This window comes from Brachionichthys hirsutus, chromosome 19 (genome assembly GCF_040956055.1).
Source record: "Brachionichthys hirsutus isolate HB-005 chromosome 19, CSIRO-AGI_Bhir_v1, whole genome shotgun sequence".
Lineage (NCBI taxonomy): Eukaryota > Metazoa > Chordata > Actinopteri > Lophiiformes > Brachionichthyidae > Brachionichthys > Brachionichthys hirsutus.
The window spans coordinates 8,425,558-8,438,854 of NC_090915.1; the positions used below are offsets into that span (position 1 = coordinate 8,425,558).

Sequence of the window (13,297 nt, forward strand, 5' to 3'; positions counted from 1 at the left end):
CGCTGAGGATGCTGCAATAATCTGGGATGGATTATTCAGGGGTACAGAAGCTGATCAGGTTCTGTCAGTCTGTTATCAATAAATTATGTCAGAGTTTAGGAAATATAATAAAATTAGAAGTTCATGCTGACGAGAAAGAATCAACCATAATATTAGTCACATTTTAGATAACTCACGTTTAGGTTTATGCCTGCGGCTACTGTCTGAATGTTTTTGCACTGTTGAAGTACTGTAGAGGAGGGTCGTGGGTGAAAGATACTAAACATTCAGTTTTAGCAGAGGCATAGATTCTCCCATTGAGATATTTGCAGTTTTAGTTGTGCTTACTTATTTTAGTTGCGTTACTGTTGAACGCTGATGTGTGGTCGGTGAGACTGTTGCTGCAGAGATAGTACATAAGCTATGACACCTTAGAAAATGCTTTAAAAAGAAAAAACACTTGACTTTGAAATTACATTTGTATTAATTGTTTTGTGTTCCCCTTTAACATAGTCTATTCGTGTGTGACGATCGTGTTTGATTTTGAAAAGTGACCTTTTGATTTGGAGTGCGAGTTGAAAATGTGTTTTCTGACCTTAGCTATGACTAAAAGCTGCCCTAAATCCGGGTCTGAATGGAAGGGGCGCTGCTTTAGTTGAATTCAGAGCAAGCTTTGTCTGCAAGCATGGATGTGTGAAGTGATGTTTGACATATTAACGGACGCTTTGATTTATTTATTTTTTTGTATGCGTTCAAAACAAAGATGTGAGTGATACAGTAATCCCCTTTAATTTATGAAACTGAAAGAGAATCTGAAGGCCTGAAACCGAGGCTTCCTGCAGTTAGACCTGATTTTTTTTTTATTATTAACACGGCGAAGGCAGAATAAGGTTTGGTGTGTGACGAGGACTGAAGAACATGTTGGGATTTTAGTTCGTCATTGTATTCTTGCTTTGTGGTTCTTTTATGTCTACAAATAACTACATCTGAAATTTCTGTTGTGTGTTTACATTTGTTGGAGTATACATTCCTATTAGTAACTCACCCACAGGTTTTCCTGCACGTATGCCCTGTTGTCGTCCTACTTTCAGAAAGCTGATGCATGTGTCACTTTTTACTCGTCACTACAATCATTGTTGTGACTATCAAGATCTTGAATCGGAGTCAAACGCACCATAAAGTTCTTTTGTGGATTGGGTTCAGTACTTGAGTACAGGAGGCATTATGGCACGCGTAGTTCCCCTGCTGAAGTGTGCTTGAGCAACGCTTCCTTCCATCTCATCTGTTCAGGTTATTAGATAAAATGAAATGTCATCTTCATGTCAATTGATTTATATTATTCTTGTGTTTGTGCAGAACATAGCTGAATGTTTTTCATTTCCTTTTCACCTACTAATTCTCCATTACCTGTGAATATTGTAAATTAAGTTATTGCTGTTGTGTATATGATGCTGCAGGCACAGAGAGAACAGAACCATTATATTTCCAAAGAATAGACCTTCTGCTGAGCTTCCATCTTATCTCTTTCTGTTGCTCATGTTGTGATGCGTACGACACATTTATCGCTGTACGTGTGATGTAATCTTTGCAGTTTGAGGGTTGCAACATGAATAAAGTAGAAGGAAAGGTTATTTATCTCAAGGTGGAGTGAGTTTGTTTTGCTTTTGTGTCGCTTATGCAGATTCAAGTTCTTACTTGAACAGAAGCTTTGTTTTATTATATGATTTGCATATAATAACTCTCCGCTCATATATTGTCAATCACTATTTCCGGTACACAGTATTTCATGTCGTGGGTCCATTGTGTGTTTCGCACTCCGGAGCAGTAGGTGGCGGTAATGCGTTTGAAAGCTGGATGCCAATCGGCTGTAAACAGGAAGAAGAATGAATACCAAGCTGTTGTCAAGGCAACGTCGCAATTGAGTGGACTTCGGGAGGACACGACCACTTCAAGGGACTTGAGCTGTTTAATGAGCACCTCGCCGGCTAATGCAGGCTAACGTGTCCACCCAAGCGAAAACAGTTGTTTTGTTAGCTAAAATGGTTCGTTAGCTTCATTAGCCGAAGCCATGTCGAGCTATAACCTTCCACCGGTGAGGCATTTACCGCACTGGACCAGAGTGGGGTGTGTCGGGAAGCCTCGTCGTTTACCGGCGATCCAGCCGCCGGTTGTCACGCCGACCGACGCAGGAGTCGGGAGTGCAGCGAAGGCGTCCCGTCACGGCGACACGGACCCCCGCGTCGCGTCGCTGCGGCGGAATATACGGTTCCTTCAGCAGCAACACGACGGCACTTTGGAGAAGCTCCACGCAGAGATCGAGCATCTGAGACGGGAGAACAAAGGTAAAGAAGACACTGTAGCACTGCAACGAAATGTTTGTTGTCGCTAGTGTTCGTTGATCTCTAATGGCTGCTCGACGCGTATGAATACTAATCGGAAGCAATAGTTGATGGTGATTTGTTGGGTCAGCCACATGGTAGATCACAGCTAAACCGATTAAACATCAGAAGAGATCAGTTTATTGAAGTTAGCGCTAGACAACACAACAAAGTAATTTAAACAAGGGTAAAGAGGGAGAAACTAATAATAAAGCGATTTGTTTTGAGTTCCTAAATTATTAAACATGGCATCTAAAATGATAAGCCAAAGTAAGATTTAATAGTAGCAGGATTTGTCCTCTTGGTCTTTGCGGGAAGGGTTTCCCCCACAAAAGTTTAGCAGCAGTACGACAAGTACATGATGAAATTCCAAGGTAGAGCGAAAGCTGTATATGCATTATATATTAATACAAAAGTAAACACAAACTAGTTTACAGTACAATGCTCAGTAAACAGTTTATAACAAACACTCAGGTGATGATAAATGAATTTACCATTTCATTGGTCTCATAATTATAAATGGGAATCGTTCCGGGCCAATCAACACACCCACTCATTTACAGCAGATAATCATAACAGTAATATTTTATTTACTTTCAGTTAAAAACAACAACCTTTTTGGTTGTGGATGTGTGCAACCGATTCACTGATGCAGACGTGGACACCATCAGGTTAAAGCACTGGGGGGGGGGGGGGGGATGTCCATATCTGAGAGACTGTTACCCCGTATTCTTTTTGCTTTATTTTCCAATTTTCATTCAACATCACTTGCCCAGCCTTTGAGAATTGTTTTAGTGGGTCTGATGCCTAAACATGATGTCTCTATTGCAGAGTTGCAGTACAAGCTGATAATGGAGCCTCTCAAATCAAGTAGAAAAGGTCATTTGTGTTTTTACTGTGTTTATTGTTTCAACCTAATATGCTCAGCTGAATTTTATCGGTATAAACTGACAACATTCTGTTATCTCAGTATCTCATAGTTCGCATGTCATTGAGTAATGATGCATAACATTATAGGTAAAACTGATTATCTGCCCATTCGTTCCTCTGCCTTCTAGGAATTGCATGCAGCCAACAAAGTATGATCCCACCCACTCAGGAAAGTGACGTACGCCTGGGGCTGTGGGTGGAGGAGCCGTTGAGCAACACTTGGTCCTCACTAGATCAAGCGACGAGGTGAAGTCCCATCCAGATATATAATAATGAAATAAATAAATGCTGACAGCATGTCCTTGAGATGAGACCGTTAATAAACATTAACCTCAATGGTTAAACAGCTTCTATGTCACTTTGAATTGATTTTGTCTCACTGATTGCTGTGCAGAAGCACGAGAGACGGCGACAACAGCCTGGGATCTGCCGGGCGGGGCCGAGGCCCTGAGGTGAAGGGGGGCCTCATCACATCATTACAGCCTCTACGTATTCAGAGCGGTCCGCTGCATCCCCCGCGTGCTCCCACGCTACGGGAGTGTGAGGCCATTATTCGGCAGCTGTACAATGCTAACAGCTTACAGTCTCAGGACGTAAGTGCATACCTGTCCATTTATAAGGTTTCGCCGTATTTTCGTACGGGAAAATCTGATTTTTGAGCAATATGGCGTACTGTGGAAATCAGAATGGCGAAAATCTGTGAATACGGGAATATAAAAGATAAAGCAGGGGTAAAATATGTAAGTGGCCATCATGAGGCAATGTTTCATTTGTAATTACCGTACTTAATGTGTTGTGAAATGGAAAAATACCGTAGGAATATTTAGTGTTCCCGTATCTTTACAGTGTTGTGAAATTTTCAATGACTTCATCACAAATTCTGTGTCAAAAAGGTTGTCGGTGTGAAAGCGTTGCTCAGAGATATCGTTATGAACAAGAAAATCACCCCAGAAAACTACATCCTCACCAAGGCCTACCTCGTGGATGGCACCCGGTAAGGTGTTAGAGGATATTATCTTTTTTTAGTTATTAAACTAAATACAATATCCCTAAAAAAAAAAAAACGAAGGCACAGTTTGTAATGTTTATTTCCTGTTTTGAACTTCCCAGCAAGTTTTCCGAGGAAAAAGAACTTCCAAAACTTGGTCTTCAAACATTTCCACAAAAATCGTACGTGAATCTGTCTCACCCTTTGACTCTATGCGGCACATTGTACACGATTGAGTAATCCTGCCTCTACTGCCAGTTATATCCATTGCAGAATTTCAAAAAGTCACATTAGCCCTCCTAGTTGAAATTTCATGCGTGTTTTTTACCAGGTCTGGACCCCCCCAGTCTGGGGTGGTCCTCCCAGCCCTCAAGCAGAGCCTCAGCTCTACTGTTGCAGAGAGACAGAGGAGGACTCGTGCTGTGCAAAGAAGTCGCCTGAAAAGAATGGTGCAGTGACGGGATCAAAAATACAGCCTGGACTACGTTCGCCTCATCTGGGGATTGACACAGCAACTTCAATCGATTATAATCAAATATCGATACTGTAAAAGATTATATTTGTCCTTGAATTAAAGGTTGTTATAATGGGTTAAAGGACAGGTATGAAAAGAGTAAAGGAACAAAAATAACCTGAATTCTGCCAAATATTTGTGGCATCCTTGAATTTTATATAACTATATATGACTTATTACCTGTCCTTTTAAAAACCCCACAAACACATCAGTTACACTCAACCTTAACCAGACAAATTTAATACAGATTCAGGTAGTCAAAATAAGAATGTCTGCTGTTCTCAATCAGAAAGGTGAAATGCAGATCAGATAAATATGAGTCAGACGAACCGGAGTGTGCCTGCCGTACTTCATAAGTACGATTTATGGAAATGGGCCCGAGCTCATTTCACAGGCACACTTTCAATTGCTTTGAATTTGCACTTTACAGAAAGGTGCGATCCTTTACTGGCTGCTGCTACTGTTTTTGTTTTATTCCACTGATGGTTCGTCCCATGAATTTGAGGTCATTTTGTTTATTCGACAGATAATGAGAGAGGGACGATATAGTGGCGACATGGCCTTTCTGTGAATGTATGTTCTCTCCGGTTTTCTCCGGGTTACTCCAGTCCGTCCGTCCGTCCACCCCACCATTGGGAAAAAAAAGCATGCATCTTAGGTGCATTAGGTTATGTTGGCCTTCCTGCTCGGGACTAACTCTCCACTCTAACCTCGTACATTTGTTCTACAATCTGTATAATGACAAATAAAGCTGCTGTTTCTTCTCCTTCAGGCGACAGTTGTGTTCGGTTCCACGTGTCTGATCTTGTGTGAACTTTCTACAACTATGAGGAAGTATTCATTTCCAAAACTGTTAACAGAAGTCACATCAAACTGATCTATGAGGAAGATAAAGTGTGAGTGTGTTCTGGTGTCTCTGAATGCCTTGAGGGGCAACTATTACGCAACTATTTTTGATGTTTTTTGGTGCAATATTATAATAAAGGAAAATGTCAATGACATCTCATGCAACAAGTCTTTGTCATTATTGTCTGTAACTACTTTGTCTAGTAATCCAACAGGCTTCAAATGGCCAGTAAGCAACTCTGTTCCAGCTCAACTCTCATACTTTCAAGCCTCTGAGGATTCACCCTGAGCTTTATTTCGTTATTCAAAAAGGGGTCCGATATGCACTATCATGTAAAATGTCTTCTGGATCTGATCCAGAATGAGGTCAGGAAAAAAATATGAGATTTTCACATTGTAAACCCCATTTATGGATTCAAAAATCAGTTAAATCAACTCTGATTCACTTTAACTTTTCATATTTGGTGTATAAAGATACCAAGAACAATTTAGAACCTTTTGATGATGATCCAGATCCCCATGTGGACGGTGTGAATCTAATTACAAGGGGAATGAGCTGCTTGGTGGAGGTCTGCGCTCAATGAGTGCTTTTCTAGTTTTTGCTACTTTTCTATTGACACTCTTCAACTCTCCTCTCCATAAAACTACGGTCTTTGCAATAACTGTGCTAAAGTAGCTGCATTAAACAATGTGCAACGCAATCAGTTGCCAAAACAGTTTGATGTAATGCAAGTGGAATTATTTATCATTGACATTTCAGCATAGAAATATATCTGAATTAATATCTTCCATTCATGAACAATCTTGTGATTTATATCTGATATGAGGGCGAAACAATCAGTAGTCGTCTCATCTTCAGCCGCATATCCAAACCCGGTTCACAAGTTAAAGATGGAGCCCAACCCAGCCTGACTACGGGAGGAGGCCGGTTACATCCTGGATAAGTCGCCAGTTCATTGCAGGGACACGTAAAAGGCAAACACCTAAGGATCTTCTTGCTGTGAAGCAACAGCACTACCCACTGCTGCCCCACAGGCATATCAAAAATGTCCTTCTGTCCAAAGTCTTTGTTTTATTTGATCTGTATTAGTTTCCGCCCTGCGATGAACTGGCGGTATGTCCGGGGTGTACCCCGCCACTCTCCCGTAGACTTCTGGGAGGAGATCCCACGTATCCCCATCCCCTGTTTAAGTTTACTTAATTTTAGTCATTGTCTTTTTCTATTTGTGTATTTATTTAGGTATATAATTATGCCAAAATAAATTTAATCTGTACTAATGGTTGTTATGTAGCAAAACATATGGGGTAACGTATTCATGGTGAAATCCAAGAAGTGTTTTGCAATGAAATACACAAATTCATGTCCCTAAATCCGAAATTCGGACTCTTTTACCGCTGAGGAGGTGAAGAAGAACCTTGTTTATTTTCTTCTTTCCTGGTTGTTGCATCACTGTGCCTTTGTTGAAATGTGGGAATTGGCAGTCATTAGCGTTCAAGACCCAGCGTGAGAATATCTATTAACATTCAGACGATGCTGCAGCAATGAGAGCTGCAGTGAAACGGCTGCTGCTGCCTCAATGACCAGCGGGACAGAGCTGCTGCCTTATCCATTTTACTGTCATCAATTAGCAGAAGTTGTTCCTCCATATTTTGTGGCTCATCATACTCGGTCACCGTTTTCCAACCCATCCTTTCGTTTTGAATTGCTTAGAATTAAACTTCTTTAGAGTCACTGTCGCATGCATTTAAAGCAAACCCCTTCACTTCCAGCATGCAGATACATGTCACACCTCACTGTCAGATGAGCTAATATACAATGACACTGAATGGAGGCTGGAGAGCAACAGGAAATGAAAATAGGGAAATAGATAAAACATGTAACTGTCGATTGAGCAAGCATACTGTATGTCAGAGTTCAACTACAAAGGCTACGTGAAGCCTTTATGAAGTAATACAATGAAATGTCAGAGCACATTGACATTATGAGATACACTCATTTCACAGCATCTACCCACATCTGGACATGACATGTCAGTTTGTCATCACTTAAAAATAAATCTGCAGGGATTTTTTCTTCTTCTTCTTCTTCCTCTTTCGGCTTGTCCCGCCACAGCAAATCAACCTTCTAGTCGATTTGCATTTTAATGCAATGATTGTACTTTTCACTCCACTATATTTAGTTCATAGCTGTAGCTAAAGGTTTGTTTTTATACACATATTAATTGCCTTAGTAATTTATTGTAATTTATGTAATTTATTGTCATTCATTGTCATTTTGCATCTGTGGTGTAATTTATTTTAGATTAATTGTTAGTTTGCATCGGCGGTGTGAAATCATTTTATTTTTGTTTTTCTAAATGTTACGTTGCATCAATTGAGTTATTGAATATTGGTTTTATTTTTATTTGTATTGTTACATTTGTATTGTTAATTGTGGATGATTTATGTACTAAGGACTTTCAACGGAAACAAGACCGCAAGGGCTTTTTTGAAATGCTCCTCTTAGACAGGATGTTTGACTTTATTTGTACTGTAATACATGCTACTGTGTGACTGTACTTGTACTCTAACATTCTATCTAATAAATATATTCATTCATTCATAGTTCGGGAATCTCAAAATATAGATAAAAAAATAAATTTAGGAGAATAGTTTTCGGTGTCTTTCGGGTCTTTCGGTGTCACGCCCACCCTTTGGCTCCTCCCACCTCTCCGTCGAGGCGTCAGTGACGTCAACCTGCGACGGGACCTGCAGGCTACGGGACCTGCCCTCCAGTCGCCATTTTTCTGTCTCATAGTAGCAGCTCCTCCTGGTCGCTGGGGTGAGGGGGGGGGGCGACGAGGAAGACACAAGGGAAAGTATAACAAATATTGACTCGTCGAGCCCGGATCCCTCCCGAGCCATTTTGAATGCACGACAAGGCCGACGGCGTGACGGACGAGCTCGTGAAGACGCGTTGCGGGCCGCCGCCATTTTTTTTGTTGCGCTGCCTCTGAAGTCTGCGCCCACTCGAGGAAGCGGTTTCAAAAACGCATTTCCGTGACGCGTGCCTTACTGCGGTATCGAGGCGATTCGAAGTAACGTTACCGGTTTCTTTTCGTGGGGCTACGGATTTATCAGAAGACGAGCCGAGGCCGCCTCGTCCCACCGGAGAGACCCCCGGAGAGAACCCCGGCTTTTGTTTCCGCAAGTCTCGTTTGTATTCTCGCTGCTCATTCAGTCGCTCACTTTACGCTTCTAAGTTGGGTGAAGCCAGTCGCAGCCTGCCTCTGAAACCCGTCAGGTTGATTTTGTAATTAATTCTTTATTAGTATTATTATTATTTTAACCCATTTTCGATAGCCTGCAGCGTTTATGTAGAACTTAACAGGTCGCCGGATGCCCCCCCCCCCCACCCCCGCTGCATCTTTCGAACCTTCCCATTAGGAGTGACTGGCCGATCATCACCACGCATAGTTTAACTTATTGTGTAGTTTGTGTATAATCATTCCTATTTGAAGACTGAATAGTAACTTATATTTAAATAGACATGTCAAATGCTCGGTTTGATTCGGCCGATCGGCCCACCTGGTATTTCGGACCCGTGTCACGACAAGAGGCACAGAACCGGTTGCAGGGACAGAGACATGGCATGTTTCTGGTTCGAGACTCGTCCACCTGCCCCGGCGACTACGTGCTGTCTGTATCCGAAAACTCCAAAGTGTCCCACTATATCATCAACTCCTTGCCCAGCAAGATGTTTAAGATAGGCGATCAGGAGTTTGAACACCTGCCTGCTCTCCTGGAGTTCTACAAAATCCACTACCTGGATACGACCACGCTCATAGAGCCCGCCCCCAGGTAGGACAGTCGACCGGCGCTCCTCCGCTGACTTGTTTTGGGTGTGCACTGATTTATCACATCTGGGCTTCCAGGCTGCGCCTCATCGAGGTTGAGTAAGATGTAATCCTCGCGTCTAGTTCTAGTCAACATGTTGTCGTAGCCCGTGATCGCTGTGCAAGATGGCACCAACCCTTTTCCTGCCACGGGCCGGTTTCGTGATGTAACGGTGGAAATGATGATTGGTAGTCTTTTATATTAAATATATGATTATATTTTCAAGTGAACGACACAATGTTTTCTTCCTTTGCCGCATTATGTCCCGTAAAGGTACCCGAGCACAGTGAGCTGTCCCATTCAGCCCGTGGGTGGACCAGAGGACAACCTGGAGTACGTACGGGCTCTGTATGACTTCACCGGCAGTGACGCCGAGGACCTTCCCTTCAAGAAAGGGGAGATCCTAATCATCCTGGAGAAGCCAGAGGAGCAGTGGTGGAGCGCCAAAAGCAAAGAGGGGCGTGTCGGGATGATCCCTGTGCCCTATGTGGAGAAGCTGCTGCGGCCGTCGCCCCACCCTGGCCAACCTTCCCACGGATCTCGCAACTCCAACAGCTACGGTATCCCCGAGCCGTCGCACGCCCTCGTTCACGCCTACGCCCAGCCGCAAACCCCTTCACCGCTGCCTCCCGGCACGCCCGGAGCAGCGATCACGCCGGTACCGTCCATGCAGAACGGCCCCGTCGTGGCGAGGGCCATCCAGAAGAGAGTGCCGTGTGCCTACGATAAAACAGCTCTTGCATTAGAGGTATCGTAATCTGTGTTTTCATTTTATCCCGGTCGTAAGATCATTGCAGGTGTAGCTGCAGTCGGTAGCCCTCGAGAGAAGGTGGACGATTGAATTGATTAATTAAATCAAAAGAGCCGTAGAATTAAACCAATAATCAGCTGTTTCTCTAGGATCTGTAGGTAACTGAATGATAGAAGCTATGTCTCACATCCGTAGCTTGTGTTTCTAGCGCCGTGCTACAGCAGAGAGCAGCTACTACTGAGTGTGATGTAACACCAGTAATACTACGAGCTCCTAGCCTCTGGCTCCTTTCCAGCCTTGGTCAATTCAAACCATTATTTTTCTCTGTGGTCACACAAGCTGCCCCTGGCTACAGTTGTTAGGCAAATTGGTGATCCTTTTCTATGTTGATCTCTTCAGTTAAGACTTTCGTTTGGGTCGTGCATCCTGGTGATGCGGTGAGATGCTCGTTGTTGCCTTTTCGTAGTTCCCTGTAAAATTAATTGTTTTTATATTAAATTTGTAGTTGGTATATACCGTAGGTTGAGTTCTGGGATGATTGCGTATTTTAATACACGACCTGTTGCACAAAACAAATATGGATGACCCTGACTCCATGCTATTACGTTTTGTTTACGGTATTTAAAATGGTGTATGCGCATATGTTTGGTTGACTATGCGTGTTCTTGTCTGAGGGGCCGTGGTTAGCTTTATCTTTCCTGAAGTGTGCACATGATAAATGAAAAAAGCAACACCTGGGCAGTTGTAAATTAAGGTTAGGCGAGGATTCTGATAGACTGACCGTATATTTGACCCAATTTCAATTGATCCCCGAATCTACCAATGATTTGTCTGTGGCTCAGCCCTCGTGCGTTTCTTCTTGATGGGCAGCAGCTCGGCGGCGCTAATGTTGTCTCGCTGCTCTGTTGTGTTTCTCAGTTGTGCACTCTTCTTAATGCAAACCCATTTTAGCTGTGGTGAAATATAAAACCACTAATGTGATAGGTAATGTGCACTTCACACGTGTATAAGAGCTCTAGAATGATTTGTGTTGACACCCCCGAGGGAGGAGAAGACAATGAGGCCGTCTCAGCCGCCATTTAGGACATGAGGTTGTCTGCGATGCGTGCAGGAAGTCAGCTCGGCCCCGACAGCCGGGTTGAATCTATGACTTGAACAGAATGCCGGTGTAAGTTTGAGGGTTGATGTTAAAGCTTAGATGAGGCCCTGTAACAGCGATAGGCTTGTCTTCTCTGTTCTCCTCTGTCCTGGTTAACGGTGGGAACACTGAATGTTAGAGACAAACGGCTGGCCTAAATCTCTGCCCTTTGCTGCCCATCTTTTTTATATTTTATTTTTTGACTGCCACTAGAAATGGGAACTTCTTGCACCTAAATGTCCACATAACTACCTCCACAAACAAACTACGATACTAGAGGAAAGTGAGTGTTCACAGATGAGATCTTATTCTGAAATATTTTATTCTGCTGTCAGCAGTGGTATGATCCAGTAATCCTGTGTTTTAATTGTACTTAAAAGGCATATTTAAGAATAATAATAGTGAAATGAAAACTTGGTGTGTGGCATTCTAAAAGTAACCGCAGGTGCTGTGAACACAACCTGCCCCTCCTGTAACCTGGTCTCCTGTTTCTTTCCTCAGGTTGGAGACATCGTCATGGTGACGAGGATGAACATCAGTGGTCAGTGGGAGGGAGAGGTGAATGGACGGAGGGGCCTCTTCCCATTCACCCATGTCAAAATCATAGACCCCCAGAATCCGGACGAAAGTGACTGACCCCAGCGTTGGACTGGACCCCAGCGTTGGACCGGACCCCAGCGTTGGACCGGACCCCAGCGTTGGACCGGACCCCAGCGTTGGACTGGACCCCAGCGTTGGACCGGACCCCAGCGTTGGACTGGACCCCAGCGTTGGACTGGACCCCAGCGTTGGACCGGACCCCAGCGTTGGACTGGACCCCAGCGTTGGACCGGACCCCAGCGTTGGACTGGACCCCGGCGTTGGACCGGACCCCAGCGTTGGACTGGACCCTCTTGTTGGTACCGCCCTGCACCGGAATGTGCCGAACGCCTGTTCGGGGCCGTCCACTCTGTCGTAGCAAGGCTTTCTGTTTACACCTTCAGACGTCGGCTCAAAACGAAATCCTGACTCCACATCTCCAAGAACCCTCTCCCATATCTGGGCCATGTTTTTTGCATTAGTGTCCCTTTCATTTCCACGTCACTGGACAGCGGTGTGAGTGTGTGTTTACGTGCGTGCACGCGTAGGCGTGCCACCTAGCATCACAACTGGTCTGTGTTTTTATTTCCTTCTCTGGATATTTGAAGTATTGAACTTCAGGATGCATCAGCTTGCTTGTTTTGTCGACGTGAGGATATTTGTACGTTTCAAGATGGATTTTGGAGAGCGCTGAGGCAACGAGGAGCCGAGCGGCCCGTCAAATGTTACTTCTTCAAACAGTCGAGTGGCTGTTGTACTGAGTGTTTGTACACGCTCAAAGACACCAGTCGGCAGCGAGCGTGAACTGTGGCTGGACTCGGGAGGAAGCCGGACCGATGGGTTTGTGGAGGGTCTCTTTGACGAAGCTTAACATGGCCGTATGCAATGCATTGTTTGTCTGCCACATGATCAAATGTTTTGTCCTATGGAGACGATGGGTGCCTGCGTGATCAGTGACGCCTCTCTACGCTGTCCTTCACATTATTCCTGGTGAGAACTCGCCCCGGAGATCTGCAGGTTTTTAGTGCCAGAGGCACCGAACACTCGGAGCTGTCAAACACTGCAATGGGTTGGCACAAAATGCAGCGTGGAGGCGCGGCCCGAAGGCCCCAAGGCTTTCCTCAGAGGAGAGAAACTTCTGTGTCTTACAGTTGGCGAGCCAATAAGATCTGAAGACGCTTTTCCCAGAGAGTTAAATCATCACATTGCCTGTTTTTGTGTCAGTTTAGGACTTCACCCTGCGTTGTTCTTCAAATGTGAGCCATTTAATTTCATGCAACCAAACCATCATCTTAATAGAAAGCTGCTTTGTTGATGC

At 44.0% G+C, this 13,297-nt stretch overlaps 2 protein-coding genes across 2 annotated transcripts; both read left to right on the top strand.

Moving 5' to 3' along the window:
• The first annotated feature begins 2,047 nt into the window (after positions 1 to 2,047).
• Positions 2,048 to 4,733, top strand: ccdc74b (coiled-coil domain containing 74B). Its single transcript, XM_068753353.1, has 7 exons — positions 2,048 to 2,321; positions 3,189 to 3,236; positions 3,416 to 3,533; positions 3,685 to 3,880; positions 4,181 to 4,281; positions 4,398 to 4,457; positions 4,607 to 4,733. Exons 1-7 carry the CDS (start codon positions 2,048 to 2,050, stop codon positions 4,731 to 4,733), a joined length of 924 nt encoding a protein of 307 aa, XP_068609454.1.
• A 4,431-nt stretch (positions 4,734 to 9,164) lies between these two features.
• crkl (v-crk avian sarcoma virus CT10 oncogene homolog-like) lies at positions 9,165 to 12,036 on the top strand. Its single transcript, XM_068753063.1, has 3 exons — positions 9,165 to 9,475; positions 9,785 to 10,259; positions 11,902 to 12,036. The coding sequence occupies exons 1-3, from the start codon at positions 9,165 to 9,167 to the stop codon at positions 12,034 to 12,036; spliced, it is 921 nt and encodes a 306-aa protein (XP_068609164.1).
• The last annotated feature ends 1,261 nt before the right edge of the window (positions 12,037 to 13,297 follow it).

Coding starts and splice junctions, on each gene's coding strand:
- ccdc74b (XM_068753353.1), top strand. CDS start 2,048: ATGTCGAGCTATAACCTTCCACCGGTGAGGCATTTACCGCACTGGACC. Junction 3,237..3,415: donor TCTCAAATCAAGTAGAAAAG/GTCATTTGTGTT, acceptor TCTGCCTTCTAG/GAATTGCATGCAGCCAACAA. Junction 3,881..4,180: donor ACAGCTTACAGTCTCAGGAC/GTAAGTGCATAC, acceptor TGTGTCAAAAAG/GTTGTCGGTGTGAAAGCGTT.
- crkl (XM_068753063.1), top strand. CDS start 9,165: ATGTCAAATGCTCGGTTTGATTCGGCCGATCGGCCCACCTGGTATTTC. Junction 9,476..9,784: donor CTCATAGAGCCCGCCCCCAG/GTAGGACAGTCG, acceptor TGTCCCGTAAAG/GTACCCGAGCACAGTGAGCT. Junction 10,260..11,901: donor AAACAGCTCTTGCATTAGAG/GTATCGTAATCT, acceptor TTCTTTCCTCAG/GTTGGAGACATCGTCATGGT.